Source organism: Cetorhinus maximus, chromosome 8 (assembly GCF_964194155.1).
Source record: "Cetorhinus maximus chromosome 8, sCetMax3.hap1.1, whole genome shotgun sequence".
NCBI lineage: Eukaryota > Metazoa > Chordata > Chondrichthyes > Lamniformes > Cetorhinidae > Cetorhinus > Cetorhinus maximus.
In genome coordinates this window covers 7,217,473-7,233,203 of record NC_135886.1, presented here as the reverse complement: position 1 = coordinate 7,233,203, position 15,731 = coordinate 7,217,473, and the positions used below count along the sequence as shown (strand labels likewise).

General features: G+C 44.8%; 1 protein-coding gene across 1 annotated transcript in view; it reads left to right on the top strand.

Annotated features, from left to right (window-relative positions):
• Positions 1-15,731, top strand: part of pik3c2b (phosphatidylinositol-4-phosphate 3-kinase, catalytic subunit type 2 beta) — a 164,918-nt gene that overhangs the window by 54,264 nt on the left and 94,923 nt on the right. The window contains exons 7-11 of the mRNA XM_078546393.1: positions 6,058-6,137; positions 6,479-6,542; positions 8,073-8,219; positions 11,849-11,882; positions 14,649-14,841. Coding sequence (XP_078402519.1) covers positions 6,058-6,137; positions 6,479-6,542; positions 8,073-8,219; positions 11,849-11,882; positions 14,649-14,841 — 518 coding nt within the window. The remainder of the gene's footprint in view (positions 1-6,057; positions 6,138-6,478; positions 6,543-8,072; positions 8,220-11,848; positions 11,883-14,648; positions 14,842-15,731) is intronic.

Genomic DNA, 15,731 nt, shown 5'->3' with positions numbered 1-15,731 from the left:
GGTGGGGGGTGGGGTGGGGGGAGGGTGGGGGGGGAGGGTGGGGGGTGGGGTGGGGGGTGGGGGGTGGGGGGGTGGGAGAGGGGTGAGGGGGGTGGGAGAGGGGTGAGGGGGGTGGAGAGGGGTGAGGGGGGTGGAGAGGGGTGAGGGGGGTGGGGGGGTGAGAGGGGTGGGGGGTGGGGGGGTGAGAGGGGTGGGGGGGGAGAGTGGTTGGGGGGAATGGTGGGGGGTGGGAGGGAGGGGTGGAGAGGAAGAGAGGTGGGGAGGGGAGTGGTGGGGGGTGGGGGGGAGTGATGGGGGGGGGGGAGAGGGGTGGGGAGGAGAGGGGTGGAGGGGGAGTGGTTAGGGTGTTGGGGGTAGAGTGGTGGCGGCGGGGAGTGGTGGAAAAAGAAATGGGGAGAGGCCATATTGTGCGGGGGAGTGCTTGGAAGCCTGATTTTGAATGTCCCAGGGATGGCAACCAGGGCTGGAGATAAGGTGGGAATTGCCTGGAGTCCTGATCATTGTCTGGAAAAAGAAAGTGGACAGTGTGTCATTTAAAAGTTTCTGTGCATTTTAATATGAAAGACAGAAAGAAAGAAAGGCGTATATATATATAGTGTTTTTCATGACCATTTGATGGCTCAAAGCACCTTACAGCCAGTGGAGCACTTTTGAAATGTAGCCTCTGTCATAATGTAAGAAATGTGGCAGTCACTTTGCACACAGCAAGCTTCCACAAACAGTCATGTGGTAATGACCAGATAATCTGTTTTGTGATGTTGGATTGGGGATAATTATTGGTCAGGACACCGGGGACAACTCCTTTGCTCTTCTTCGAAATAATGCCATGGGATTTTTTTCTGCCCATCTAAAGAGGGCCCCTCTGACAATGCAGCACTCCCTCAAAGCATGGGAGTGTCAACCTTGATTTTTGTGCTCAGGTCTCTGGGGTGGGACTTGAACCAGAAACCTTCTGACTCAGAGACTACCAGCTGAGGCATGTCTTGAACACAAACAATAATGCGCCATATCCCGTAGCCAAAAAGAGACTGGAGGGGACCCTGGAGGCAACAGTCAGGGCAGAAGAACATAAGAAATAAGGTTAGAAATAAGAGCAAGAATAGACTATTTGGCCCCTCGGGCCTGCTCTGCCATTGAATAAGATCATGGCACCTTCCTCTCCCTCCCAGAACCATGATAGGGTCCCCCTTGTCCTCACTTATCACCCCACCAGCCTCCGCATTCAAAGGATCATCCTCCGCCATTTCCGCCAACTCCAGCATGATGCCACCAACAAACACATCTTCCCTTCACTCCCCCTGTCAGCATTCCGTAGGGATCATTCCCTCTGGGCACCCTGGTCCACTCTCCATCACCCCCTACACCTCAACCCCCTCCCACAGCACCTTCCCATGCAACCGCAGAAGGTGTAACACCTGCCCCTTTACTTCCCCCCTCCTCACTGTCCAAGGGCCCCAAACGCTCCTTTAAAGTGAAGCAGCACTTCTTGCACTTCCCTCAATTTAGTCTACTGCATTCGCTGCTTCCAATGCGGTTTCCTCTACATTGGAGAGACCAAACGCAGACTGGGTGACCGCTTTGTGGAACACCTTCGGTCTGTCCACAAGCATGACCTGGACCTCCCCGTGGCTTGCCATTTCAACACTCCACCCTGCTCTCATGCCTACATGTCCGTCCTTGGCCTGCTGCAATGTTCCAGTGAAGCTCAACGCAAACTGGAGGAACAGCACCTCGTCTTCCAATTAGGCACTTTACAGCCTTCCGGACTTAACATTGAGTTCAATAACTTCAGATCATGAACTCTCTCCTCCATCCCCACCCCCTCTCCGATCCCCCTTTTTCCAATAATTTATATTTTTTTAATATATATATTTTTTATATATGTTTTTCTTTTCTCACCTATTTCTATTATTTTTAAATGTATTTCCATTCATTGTTTTATCTCCACCTTTTAGCCCATTTCGATCCCTTCCCCCTACCCCACCCCCACTAGGGCCATCTGTCACTTGCTCGTCCTGCTTTCTACCTTTAATGTCACCATTAGCACATTCCATAGCTAATATCACCACCAACACCCTTTTGTCCTTTTGTCTATGACATCTTTGGCAATCTCTTCTTTGCCTCCACCTATCACTGGCCCTCTATCCAGCTCTACCTGTCCCACCCCTCTCAACCAGCTTATATTTCATCTCATTTCTATTTTTCCTTAGTTCTGATGAAGAGTCATATGGACTATTTTTGTTTTTGTGAAGGCGTACAACCCCATGTTTTCCCACATTATACTCCATCAGCCAAATTTTTGCTCACTCGTAACCTATCTATATCCCTTTGCAGACTTTGTCCTCCTCACAGCATCCTTTCCTACTTATCTTTGCATCGTCAGCAAATCTGGCTGCAATACAAAGGCGGAGAGCAAGTACACTCCAGAAGCTGACACGCATATGAGAATGATGGGCAGGAACAGACAAGCTTGTCCATCAAGCCCTCTCCATGCCCATGATGGTTGGAGAATCAGGACTAGATTATTCAGACCCTTCAGCGACCATGTAATCTGAGAGAGGCACAGAAATAGAAACCCAGATGTTTGTAATTTATTTTTTGAATGGCTCCTATAACTAAGAAAATATGTCCGGAGGGATTGTGCCTCGAGGCTCCTGCAGCAGGTGAAGAGGTGAGCAACGGAGCGACGAATTAGTAAATTGGATTTTAAATTTTGGAGCAAGGCAGGAGGTTAAAAGGCAGAAAGATCCTTAAAGTAACTTTTAAAAAAATTACAATGTTTATTTTTTTTTAAATGGGTTTTAAAATAAGTACATATATGATTGGACTGAAGAAATCCTAGATGGTGGATAGAGTATAGAGTCGGGGAACTGGAGTTTTTTGACCTCTACCTCGCGGAGGCTGAGCGTCAACTCGCAGACACTTCCTCCTACCTCTCCCTGGACCATGACCCCACCACGGAACATCAAGCCATTGTTTCCAGGACTGTCACTGACCTCATCTCCTCTGGAGATCTTCCTCCCACAGCTTCCAACCTGATAGTCGCCCAACCTCGGACGGCCCGCTTCTACCTCCTACCCAAAATCCACAAACGGAACTGTCCTGGCAGACCGATCGTGTCAGCCTGTTCCTGCCCCACGGAACTCATTTCTCGTTATCTTGACTCCCTTCTCTCTCCCCTTGTCCAGTCCCTTCCCACCTACATCCTTGATTCCTCTGACACCTTACGTCACATCAACAATTTCCAGTTCCCTGGCCCCAACCGCTTCCTCTTCACCATGGATGTCCAATCCCTCTACACCTCCATCCCCCACCAGGATGGTCTGAGGGCCCTTAGCTTCTTCCTTGAACAGAGGCCCGAACAATCCCCATCCACCACTACTCTCCTCCGTCTGGCTGAACTTGTTCTCGCACTGAACAATTTCTCCTTTAACTCCTCTCACTTCCTCCAAATAAAAGGTGTGGCTATGGGTACCCGCATGGGCCCCAGCTGTGCCTGTCTCTTTATGGGGTATGTGGAACATTCCTTGTTCCAGTCCTACATCGGCCCCCTCCCACAACTCTTTATCCGGTACATCGATGATTACTTCGGTGCTGCTTCATGCTCTCATCGGGACCTGGAAAAATTTATTAATTTTGCTTCCAATCTCCACCCCTCCATCATTTTCACATGGTCCGTCTCTGACACTTCTCTTCCCTTCCTTGACCTCTCTGTCTCAATTTCTGGTGATAGACTGTCCACCAATATCCATTACAAGCCTACCGACTCCCACAGCTACCTCGACTACAGCTTCTCACACCCCGCTTCCTGTAAGGACTTCATCCCATTCTCTCAGTTCCTTCGCCTCCGTCGCATCTGTTCTGATGACGCTACCTTCAAAAACAGTTCCTCTGACATGTCCTCCTTCTTCCTTAACCGAGGTTTTCCACCCACGGTGGTTGACAGGGCCCTCAACCGTGTCCGGCCCATCTCCCGCGCATCCGCCCTCACGCCTTCTCCTCCCTCCCAGAAACATGATAGGGTCCCCCTTGTCCTCACTTATCAGCCCACCAGCCTCCGCATTCAAAGGATCATCCTCCGCCATTTCCGCCAACTCCAGCATGATGCCACCACCAAACACATCTTCCCTTCACCCACCCTGGCGGCATTCCGTAGGGATCGTTCCCTCTGGGACACCCTGGTCCACTCCTCCATCACTCCCTACTCCTCAACCCCCACCTATGGCACCTCCCCATGCCCACGCAGAAGATGCAACACCTGCCCCTTCACTTCCTCTCTTCCCACCTTCCAAGGGCCCAAACACTCCTTTCAAGTGAAGCAGCATTTCACTTGCATTTCCCCTAATTTAGTCTACTGCATTCGTTGCTCCCAATGCGGTCTCTTCTACATTGGAGAGACCAAACGCAAACTGGGCGACCGCTTTGCGGAACACCTGCGGTCTGTCTGCAAGAAAGACCCAAACCTCCCTGTCGCTTGCCATTTTAACACTCCATCCTGCTCTGTTGCCCACATGTCTGTCCTTGGCTTGTTACATTGTTCCAGTGAAGCCCAACGCAAACTGGAGGAACAGCACCTCATCTTCCGACTAGGCACTTTACAGCCTTCTGGGCTGAATATTGAATTCAACAACTTTAGATCTTAAACTCCCCCTCCCCCCATCCCCACCCCGTTTCCTCCCCCTCCCTTTTGTTTTTTTCAATAATTTATATAGATTTTTTTTTTCCCCACCTATTTCCATTATTTTTAAATCTACAACTAATACCTTGTCAATCTTTCCACCCCACCCCCACTAGAGCTGTACCTTGAGTGTCCTGCCATCCATTCTTAATTAGCACTTTTCTTAGATAATATCACCACCTTCAACACCTCTTTGATCCTTTTGTCTGTGACATCTTTTGATTATCTGCTCCTATCACTGCTTGCTTGTCCCTACAACCACCCCACCCTCAACTTCTCTCCCCCCGCCCCCCACCTTAAACCAGCTTATATTTCACCCCTCTCCTAACTATACTTCAGTTCTGTTGAAGGGTTGTGTAGACCCGAAACGTCGACTCTATTCTTCTCCACCGATGCTACCAGACCTGCTGAGTTTTTCCAGGTAATTCTGTTTTTGTTTTGGAGTTTTTCAAGCGCTATCTCATGACAGAAATGTGGCAGAGTGTCTTTGTGACAGCTAATTGAATAACAGGAAATCCTTTTGAGGTATCTCTAGAGGCGTGATGGAAAGATGATGCCCAAATAAGGAACATGTGACATCTATAACAAATTTAAGATGATGTTATGGATTCTTGAAGATAGACATCTAATGTACAAGGGGCTGTACCCGCTACCCTGTACTCAGTGCTGACAAGTTTAGTGAATGTGAACATCAAGGGTTAGGGGTACTGACTCTGGATGTATCACGGGGGTTTCATGACCTCTGTCTCAAACAGCCCTTCTAAGATTCTCATAACTAATAAATTAAAAAGTTCCACGAAAATGAAGAAGCACTTTTTTTTTGTGCCCAAACGACTTTTCTCCATGGCTGTTTTCTGGGGTTTAATCTCCAATTCCTGGGGGGTTGGCAACCCTGCCAAATGTGGACACAGCGGGTTTCAGAGCTGCTGCATGTAATATTGTAATATGCACTTCAGACAGGGAGGCTCAATGCTGGGAGCGCACAAAGGGACAATCTTTCTTTTCACATCAGATTGGCATATGAAGGCAAAGAGACTGGTGTGTGTGGTGCTATATAAGCTAGGTAGAGATGACTTCAAGTACCTGTTCATGTAGGAGGCAGGGAGGCAAGTTTAAACTTCGATTTTCTAGCTATGTTTGGCTTGGCTGTGATTGGCTTCTACATGAGGTGGGGGGCAAGTGGGCATGGATAGAACGAGGTTGTAAGAGGTTTTTTTCCTCTCACTGTTTATGACACTGCCTCATTTTTGTGAGTTGCATCTTGTCAAACTGTAGACCCCCCTTTCCTTGGTGCAGCTACTCTTCCCACTTTAACCCCTCCCCACAAAGAACAGATCGACTGACTTATGTTTGTGACAATTGACACTCTATTTTCACAGGTCAGTGATGACCAGAGTCAATCAACTCTTAACCATTTCATACACCTACAAGAGAGGCCCTTAAAACAGACGATAACCAGGTGAGAGAGCAGTGCAGTCAACAGTGGTCAGTCTGTGTGTGTTTCACACTCTGTTACCGACATTGAGAATGCCTGATGTTTCACCTGTATTTATATGTAACTCCTGTGTAACTCCAAGAACTAATGTGTCTGTCTAACTCCTGGTGTGTCTCTCCTTACAATGAGCTATTTGTAAAAGAGAATAGTAATTACCAGAATATCTCATCTCTGCCTACAGTGTGTGCATGTGACAGGGTCTGTGTAATGGATACAACAAATAACAGCTGTTCTGTCTGCCTCAGTTTAGCAACAAGGAACGATTTTACTGCTGGTTCATTAACTGTGTTTCTAATTTCATGCAGGCAAGCTCTGACCCTCCTCTTTGACACCTATCAAAATGAGGTGGATAACTTTCTGCTGGCTGAGGTAGGTTGCATGGCAACAAGAGGAGGCTTTGAGAATCTTTTGTTTGGTGCCCTGGGCAGGCCTGTGTTAATGCTGCGTTAGCTGCACAACAATCTTGAGCATCTCAGTTAAGCCAGTAAAACTGTTCACTCCCATCCCTGCTAAGAGAGATACCTTTGTTCCTTGTGTTCCCTTGAAATTTTACTTCATTTTTTTGCCTTTCCCCTGACTCCTCTTTCCAGGTTCTAAAGCTTCAGTAGCCCTTTGGCACCTTATCCAAGAAGCCATCCTTTATGTTTTTGGCTTCAACAGTGAGTGTTGGCAGGAGCGCAGAACAGCAGTAGCAGGTCTTACCTTGCCTTTGCCCAAAGCCTATGCTTCTGTCATTCCCAGCACTAACCAGTGTGCAGTGGTCAGTAAAGTTGTGGGAGTAGACCTTTCACTTTGGGTGCAATGGGAAAATTGCTGAAAATTGTGGTGTTTAGGTTACAGTTCAAGTTTCCAATAAAATTTATGTGCATGATCGCAAATGTAAAATCTTCAATGAACCACTGTAATTGGGCAGCAAAATAGAACATGTTTTTTCTTTTTATTAAAAAGTTTTCTTAGATGAGTGGCAATCTGGTACCGTTTTATTAATCCAGTAATGGATTAAATGTGCTTATTGCTAAAAACATGCAGTTTTAGTCAGTGTCTACTCCACCATCTGTGAATAATCTGATTTAAAATCACTGAAGATGATTTTTAAAAACTGTATTGAACCGTTTCATAATTTCATAGAGTACGTCAGTCAGTTTCTTAAATATTTTTTGATATGAAAAATCTTTTAAAATGTGCCTACTAATACCTGTGCATCTAGAAAAGCAAGTGTAATTTGAAGAACCTTCCCAAATCAGTGCATTTGGTGGAATCCTACAATTTATCTGGGAGGCAGGGGGTGGAATATGGGCGTGGTCAATTTTGTGTGTGGGATGAACACAGGTGAATTGAACTCTAAACTAGAATATAAAGCATTGCAGAATGTATGACCGTAAGTTGCTTTGGGCACGACTCACTTATTTTTAAAATCCCCTGGCCTTTTGCTCTAATTCAGCTGATTCTGCCCGGATTGCACTGATATTAGTGGCGTAATCAAACAGAAATTCAACCCTGTAGTTTATGATTCATAAGGGACTTGGTCTGCTAGTGTAAATTGTGCTCTAGCCGTGACTGTGAGATAATTGAGAAAAATGTCCAAGGACTCCTGTTTAACATCTCTTATGAAGAATAGCATCTTTAAATAGTACAGCACTCCACATAGAATATTTGTTTTTATCCTGGTTTGGGGTTGATGTGGATCATAACCTTCAGCCTTAGGTAGTACTTCGCCTGTCGGCGTCAAAGACTACAAAGGTGACTTTTACTAGGGTATCAGGTCTCAACGATGGAAGCAATTTCGCTTAGCCCTGTGAAGAGTCTATTGTATTCACTGCGTACAGTTACCAAGCAAGGGAGATCTTGGGTGCGTTGCTGTTTGCTCTTGTTAATTAGTTATATTTTTGTTGCTCGCAGGTCGATCATTCACAGAAGGCTGAGAGGGTGGTACAGTCTGTGATGGCCATTTGCAACGCACTTGCCTTAGTCGAAACGCAGGAGATTACCAATGCCCTGAATCAGCTGCCGCCCTGCCCCTCTCGGCTGCACCCCAGGATACAGAAGGTGCGGAAACAGACTTCCAGTTACTATTTAACTCCTAAATGCAGTTGATGCTTCCATCAGCAGCTATCATCATGTTTTGGTTAGCACTGATTAAAGGAACTCAAATGACAAGTGAATAGCTCTGATTAGAAACTTTTTTTTTCTTTTTTTGGGCTATTTTTATATATGCTACTATTTCCTCGTGGCAAGTTTTGTGCTAATATGCTACCTCAAGATGACATGATATTTACCCTGTTTCTGGCTCACACCACAGTCTCTGTTATACCCTTCCTGGCTGTTGATAGAAAACTTTTCTAATGTTTTCTTGAGCAGTGCAAGAAATAAACAAAGAATATGCATTTATATACCACCTTTCACAACCTCAGGGTATCCCAAAGTGCTTTACAGCCAATTAAACACTTTTGAAGTGTAGTCACTGTTGAAATATAGGAAATATGGCAGACAGTTTGCCACAGCACTAACACAGATGACTAGAAATCTGCTATTTACTTTAGTGATGTTGGCTGAGGGTTAAATTTTGGCCAGGACATCATGTTGAACTCCCTTGCTTTTCTTTGAAATAGTGTCATGAAATCTTTTATGTCCACCTGAGGGTGCAGACAGAGCCATGGTTTGATATCTCATCTGAGCGTGTCACCTCTGACACTGCTGCACTCCCTCTGTACCACACTGTGTGTCACAGCCTTGATGGATTATGCACTCAGGTCTCTGGAGTGAAACTTGAATCAGCGACCTTCCGACTGAGAGACAGGCAAGCATGTTGCCCACTGGGCCACAGCCAAATGTACTGTAATAGGTTATGTTTTCCAAGTCATTTACCTGTGATTTTATTAATTTTGTTATCTTCAGAGCTGACGACTCACATTTGGATAAGGCTTCACAAGTCAGCTGCCTTGTGTCTCCTGAGTGCCTATTCCTCATGAATCAAGCAGTGCGAGGCTCTGTTAGCTCACTAGAACACAGGGTAAAACACATTTCACCTAGGATCTTTACAGCGGGTGGACAGATTGGACTTGCACCCTAATGAGTCTGGGTTGAACTCTGGGTGAAAGGTGAACCCACTGTGCCACCCAATCTGCTCATTTTAAAAACAGAAGTTAATGATTTTCATTTACAGTAAGCAACATTAAAGCATGTGTGTTTACAATTAACTTGAGGACCGCTCTTTATTTCATATTGCAGGATTCAGACTAAAAGAAACTATTGCTTTCAGCCGTTGTTTTTTGAAATTTGTTCACATTTCAAATAATTGAGATGTAAATGAACTTTTAACCCGGTTAAGACACAGAATCGGCACTATTTGTGCAGGGAAGGAATTGATGCAGAATCCATTTCCACCCATCTGTCCCCTTTCTGAGATTAGCAAGAAGCTGGGTTCCTCTGGAAGTCTGACTCACTGTACAGTCAATGATGAGTACGCTTGTATGACAATTGTAGGAGCAGCCCTTGTCTGCTCCCTGCCCCATCAAGAATCTCCTGCAGAGTGTTTTATTAAACAGTGATACACGCACTAAGGTGTAGAACCTATTTGTAGCCCACTTCCCTTTCATCTGTGACCCTGGCCAGACTTGGCGGTCTATGTGCATCTTAGCACTCTTGTCATGCTCACTTTTTATTTCAAAAAAGGTAATGAAATCACATGAAAAATGCAGATGAGGGATTTATTTGCCCCATCTTATTTCATTACTTTCAGTAAAATACCACCCCCTCGCCTTCCTGAATTCCAGATTTCTTACCTCCATTACTCTTTCTGGGAGTTCATTACACGTGTGGATGACAGCTTATGTGAAGAATTTGTTCTGACGTCAAAGGCCAAGGGAAGTTTTACTACATCAAGGGTGCACCATAAATGCAATTTGTTGTTGTATCAGTCCTAATTTTGCCCTTTACTGTTGGGACCTGTGTCCCCTTGTCCTTAATTGGATATAATATCTTGGCCTTTTCCATACTGCTCACTATCTTGTAAAAGTCTATAAGATCATTCCTCTAACTCCTGCTTTCAAGGCTGAAAAGTCTGCGTTTCTCTGCTATCTCCTTATAACTCAGAATCTGACATTTGGGGTTAGCCATGCGACTCCTCGTTGAATTTCTGCTCTTGATATGCATGGTTATCCTGGCTTCCGTACAACTAGTGAAAGGACCCTATTCACATAGAACAAAGTAGAGGAAAAGAAATAAAATACTGTGGATGCTAGAAATACACAGCAGGCCTAACAGCATCTGTGGAGAGAGAAACAGAGTTAATGGGCAGAATCTTGTGCCCTCCCCTGTGGCAAATTTGGTGGCAGTGGGGCATTTAATCGGGTGAGAGGGTGCCGGGTGAAGACCCTGCCACTTTCCCACCTCCACCCTGACTATGTCTGTGGCGAGAAGGCTTGCGGACAGCCTTCCCACCCTTCTGCCAATTGAGGCCCTTAAGTGGGCAATTAATGTCCACTATATGGCCTCAGCCCACTGGCGTGCAGCATGACAAGCAAACTCTGGCATGCAGGCTCCTTTGTGAAGGGAGGGAGTGCGCTCTTCGTTCAAAGGCATTTAGTGATCAAGGGACCCGGTATCAAGAAGAGGGAAGGCCCACTGAGAGCCGCCCACCTGCCCATGCCAATCCACCTCCCCCCCACGCCTCAACACTCTTTCCACCATCACTCAGCTGTGCCTGGATCCCACTTCGATCTGAGACCTTGAGTGGGTGTCATACCGGCAGCAGCCACTGCACTGTGGCGCTATTGAGTACAGAAGGGCTGCCGGCCTTACATACGAACATATGAATTAGGAGCAGGACTACGCCATTTGACCCCTTGAGCCTGCTCCACCATTCAATAAGATCATGGCTGATCTGATTGTGGCCTCGACTCCACATTCTGCCTACCCCTGTTAACCTTTGAAAACCTTTGATTAGCCAACAACTTTCGGTGGGCAGAATTACTGCCCCGGGATCCTTGATCTTGGGGAAAGACCCGCTGCTGTCCTGTTAATTGCTTGGAGTGGCACAAAATGCTCTGGGCCTTCCTGAAAAGAGGCGATGAGGGCGTCTGACGGCGGCCGATACCCCCGTTGCCTCCACGAGATTCCGCCCAACGTTTCAGATTAATGACGTTTGTGAAACTTTTCTGAAGATAGGTCATTGACCTGAAGCATTAACCCTGCTTCTCTCTCCACAATTGCTGCCAGACTCTGCTGAGTATTTCCAGCATTTTCTGTTTTTATTATTTGTCCATTCATTGCTGTTTTGGGAGTTTGCCGCGTGCAAATTGGCTGCCAAATATCCTACATTACAACAGTGACTACACTTCAAAATAGCTTCATTGGCCGTAAAGTCTTTTGGGTGCTCCTGAGTCGTGAAATTGCTATGTAAACGTAAATATTTCATTCTTTCTCCGTTGCCCTGTGATTGACTGGTTGCAATTTGGTGAAATTCCTAATTAAAACTTCTGATGCTTGTATGTTTCTAAATAATACATTAAGTATTTATATTTAATGATTAAATACCAGCAATTTCTGCCTCAAAATATCTACATTGCTGTTGAAGTTGAGAGAATAGATTGGACAGAGAGAACTTGAAGCACAAACTATTATTTCCTGCAATTTGTAACAGGATGGCTAATGTGTTCTCTTTCATAACTCTCCAGGATCCCAGCTCGCTGACAGTAAGAGAGAACAGAGGTAAGGGATTGGACTTTTCAATACCTTTGTATGTTAATAGTTGATTCTGAGCGTGGAGCCCATCAGGAGGAGGAAATAAGAGTCATTGAATGGGTCATATTCCACCTAATTCCGTGATGGCCCTAGTCATTGCCCAAAGGAACACTCAGTGGTCTGAAGCATAATAGATTACTTTTTGTGTTACAGAATAGAGCATCCAGGTATTGCACCCAACCAACACTTAGCTCCACACGGGTCCGTCTGAACAATGTGGAAAATAGGAGCAGTATTGGTTGAGTGCCCACTATTGAAGAGGAAGTCTTCATTTCTCTAACAGTCCTGAACCCTAGGGCCCAAAACGGTGAAAGGTCACTTTGTACCTATCAATTCCATTGGTGACTCTATGGTCCTTAGCTGATTGCACATGAATTTCTACCTTATATTCATGTTCATTTCAGCTTTTCAACCTCTTCTCTAACACCCTGTCCCAAAAGTTCACCTCTGAAGGTACTGTGGACATCATCAACCTTGCATAAGTGGTCATTCTTCCACGTGAGTGTGCTGGAAAGCTGTTCAACTGTTGAAGGTATCACATCGAAGCCCACTTTGGTCGTCATCTGATGTGTGCACATGTACTTTTGTCCATCAGGAATCACTAGATTGCAATCGGTGGTAGATGTGACCTAATTCCTCCCCCAGCCCTTTCCATAACCCAAGGGATGCTGACCCCCATCCTGGCTCTCCAGCTGAGTCACCTGACCCAACACAGACTAGGAATTGAGGCTAGGTCATTCTGGTTTGTATTGCTAAGTGAGAAATCAGGTGATCATCATGGACAAAGCCAGCATACTGAAGGTTCCTATAATATTTAGCAGCAGAAACTGAATTGAGTGAATGCCTTTTGTATGAATGCCTGTTAAAGCTGCTAGAAGGAAATGACTGAGATCAGGAAAGGATTAAATAATCAGCTGTTTTGGTTCTTGAAATTCATACCAAAAAAAAATTGAAAAGTACGTAGGTATACAGCACAGAAACAAGCCGTTTGACCCAACAACAACAACTTAGTGTGCCTTTAATTTGATAAAGCATTGCAAGGTAATTATAAAGCAAAATTAGACACCAAGTCACAAAAGGCGATATTAAAGCAGATGGCTGAAAGCTTGCTCCGAGGTTAGTTTTAAGGAACATCTTGAAGGGAGAAAGAGAAGTAGAGACACAGAGGAAGGAACTGGGGAAGGAATTTCAGAGCTTAGGGCCCAGACAGCTGAGAGCATGGCCGCCAATGATGGAGCAATGGAAACCAGTCCATTCTGTGTTTATGCTCAACTCGAGCCTCATTCCTCATCTAACTCCATCAGCATAACCCTGTCTTCCCTTCTGCCTCATATACTTATCTAGCTTGCCCTTAAATGCATCTATACTGCATTTCTATATCCATTTGGATCAGTGCAGGTTATAGACAATATAGCAAAATGTGGTAGTCCACCACTGCTTAGAAATGATGCTCGTTTCCTCGTCGATTTTACTGACTGTAATGCTGGATTTTATTTTTGTAAAAGTTGCAACACTTCTTCCCTCAGGCTGACAACAGCCAGTGAAATTCTGAGGATTACCGATCAAGGCACTGGGTTCAATTGTTGACCCATGCTGGGTTAGCTGATATCAGTTGTGGCATCTCAGTGACTTAGGTGAGGAGAATCAACCAAGTTACTGCACTCTGACTTGTTATTGAATGCCCTCTTTGCCCATCCTGGCTCATGCTAGATGACAGGCGAGGAGCAGAACAGTCTCTGTTGCGTTGACCCTCTTGGATGCTGCCCCAGATTAAGAATGGGTGCTGTGGTGAGGCACTGGATGGCTGTTGATACCAGTGGGCTGGGGGTGGGTGGAAAATTTAACCTGGGTTGTTTAAACTATAAACTAATTGTACCCTACAATGCCTAATTCCAACTGCATCACAGTTGTCATTATTTTGATTCTGTAAAACTTTCAGTAGACTGCAGTGGATTTCCCATTTCCCATTCAAATAGAGCGGTCAGGTTTTTTAGCTTTCATGTCATTGCGAGTTGCATTCTGCCATCCTCTGATTAACCTTCACCATGAGAAATAAACTTCTCTGGGCTTTGGGGGGAAAAGAGTTCCAAATGTAATACCGTATCATTCCTAGAAATCTTCCAGAATTGAAAACCCATGGGATGATTGCTTCAGACTTTCACCAGAATCTTTAAGAAGTGGCTTCAGGGAACAAACCTTCAGCTTATAGAAGATTGAGCATAGAATGTGTACCCTTTAGGGCGACTAACATTTTGTAGCTTCTTGAGAACCATTTTTTTTCCTGCGAAATTAACTTGATTTTGAGTCTTTTTCAGATCCTTTTCTTGGTCTCCCTAAAGGTTCTAATTTCTGTTACTTGCATTTCCATGAGTGCTAGGTGCCTTATAGTACCTTACTGTTCTATGTGTGTTTGAGTCCAGTTGGTGAGTGCTAGTCCTTTCACTTCTGACAGCTGTAAATGTACTTTACTGGCAGGAGTCATTGACTACTGATCAGAAAAATGAACTTTTGATTGACTTTTCCCTTTCTGTAGCCCAGAAGTTACCACTGACTAAGATCAGATGATAATGGCAAAGACCAGCAGTTCAAAGCTAGAATCTCTTTGGTTCAGTTACCTCCATCAACTGAGACATTAGCGGAAACCCCTCAATCTCAGTGGTGTGTGACGTTGATGCTCAATGTGTTGATGATGGAGCAAGATTAATTACTCCCTCTTTTTCTCTTGTGTAACAGCTAAAATCGGGGAAGCTCTAACAGCTGCCATCTTGGATCTGGTGGAACTCTACTGCAACAGCTTCAACGCGGATTTCCACACGGTGGTTCCGTGTCGGAAGGACGCGCAGACGCAGAGTGCTTCTCTCGTTGATAGCCCTCTCAGTTTCACCATCTATGCAGCTCACAGAATTCCCATCTCATGGGCAACTAGGTAAGGAGATTAAGTTTAGCCTGTCAAATAAAAACTGCCATTACTCTGTTATTTGGGCACCTACACAGCATGTCAAGTAACCTGGAAAAGCATTGGTCATTTCCGTTTGGGGCTACATTAGCTTTCCCAAGAAGAGAAGTGGACTTAATTAATATTAAGAATGGGATGGAACTGGTCATTAATAAAATGTTTTGGGAGCTGAAAAGGAAGATGCAAAGAACAATAGTTGTATTTATTACAGTGCCTTATCCAAAAATATCCCAACGTGCTACATATATATTGAATTACTTTATAAATAGAGTTATTGACTCAGAAGCAAAGAGGTAATGCTAAATCCATATAAACCATTGATTTGAGCATGAAGGACATTTTTATCCATTTTTGGAAGCTCTACTTTAAGAAGGATTACAAAACCATGGAGTGAGGCAGAAGAGGTTCACTAAGATGATACAAGGAATGATGGGCTATGGTTATGGGGAGTGGTTAGAGAAACTGGAACTCTAGAACAAAGAAGGACTAGAGGAGATTTAATGGAAGTATGTAATGAAAAATTATTTCCATTGGCCAATGAATTGGGATATAAAGGACAAAAATTTAAGGTTCTTTTAAGATGTTCAGAGAATGTTTGTTATTTGGGAGATTGTTGGCATGTGAGGTGCTGACCAGAAACAGTGTTAGAAGCAGAATCCATAAAAACTTTTAAAAGTGAAATATTTGAAAACCAATATTGGAAAGGATATGGAGAAAGAGAAAAAAACAATGGAACCAGGTGGGTAGTTTTTTTTGGGACACCCAGCATATGCATTATGGGCTGAATGGACCTCTTCAACGTTGTAAAAATTTAAGATTCTACTGGCAGAAGCTGAGTCTTCCAACTACATTTTTGCTTG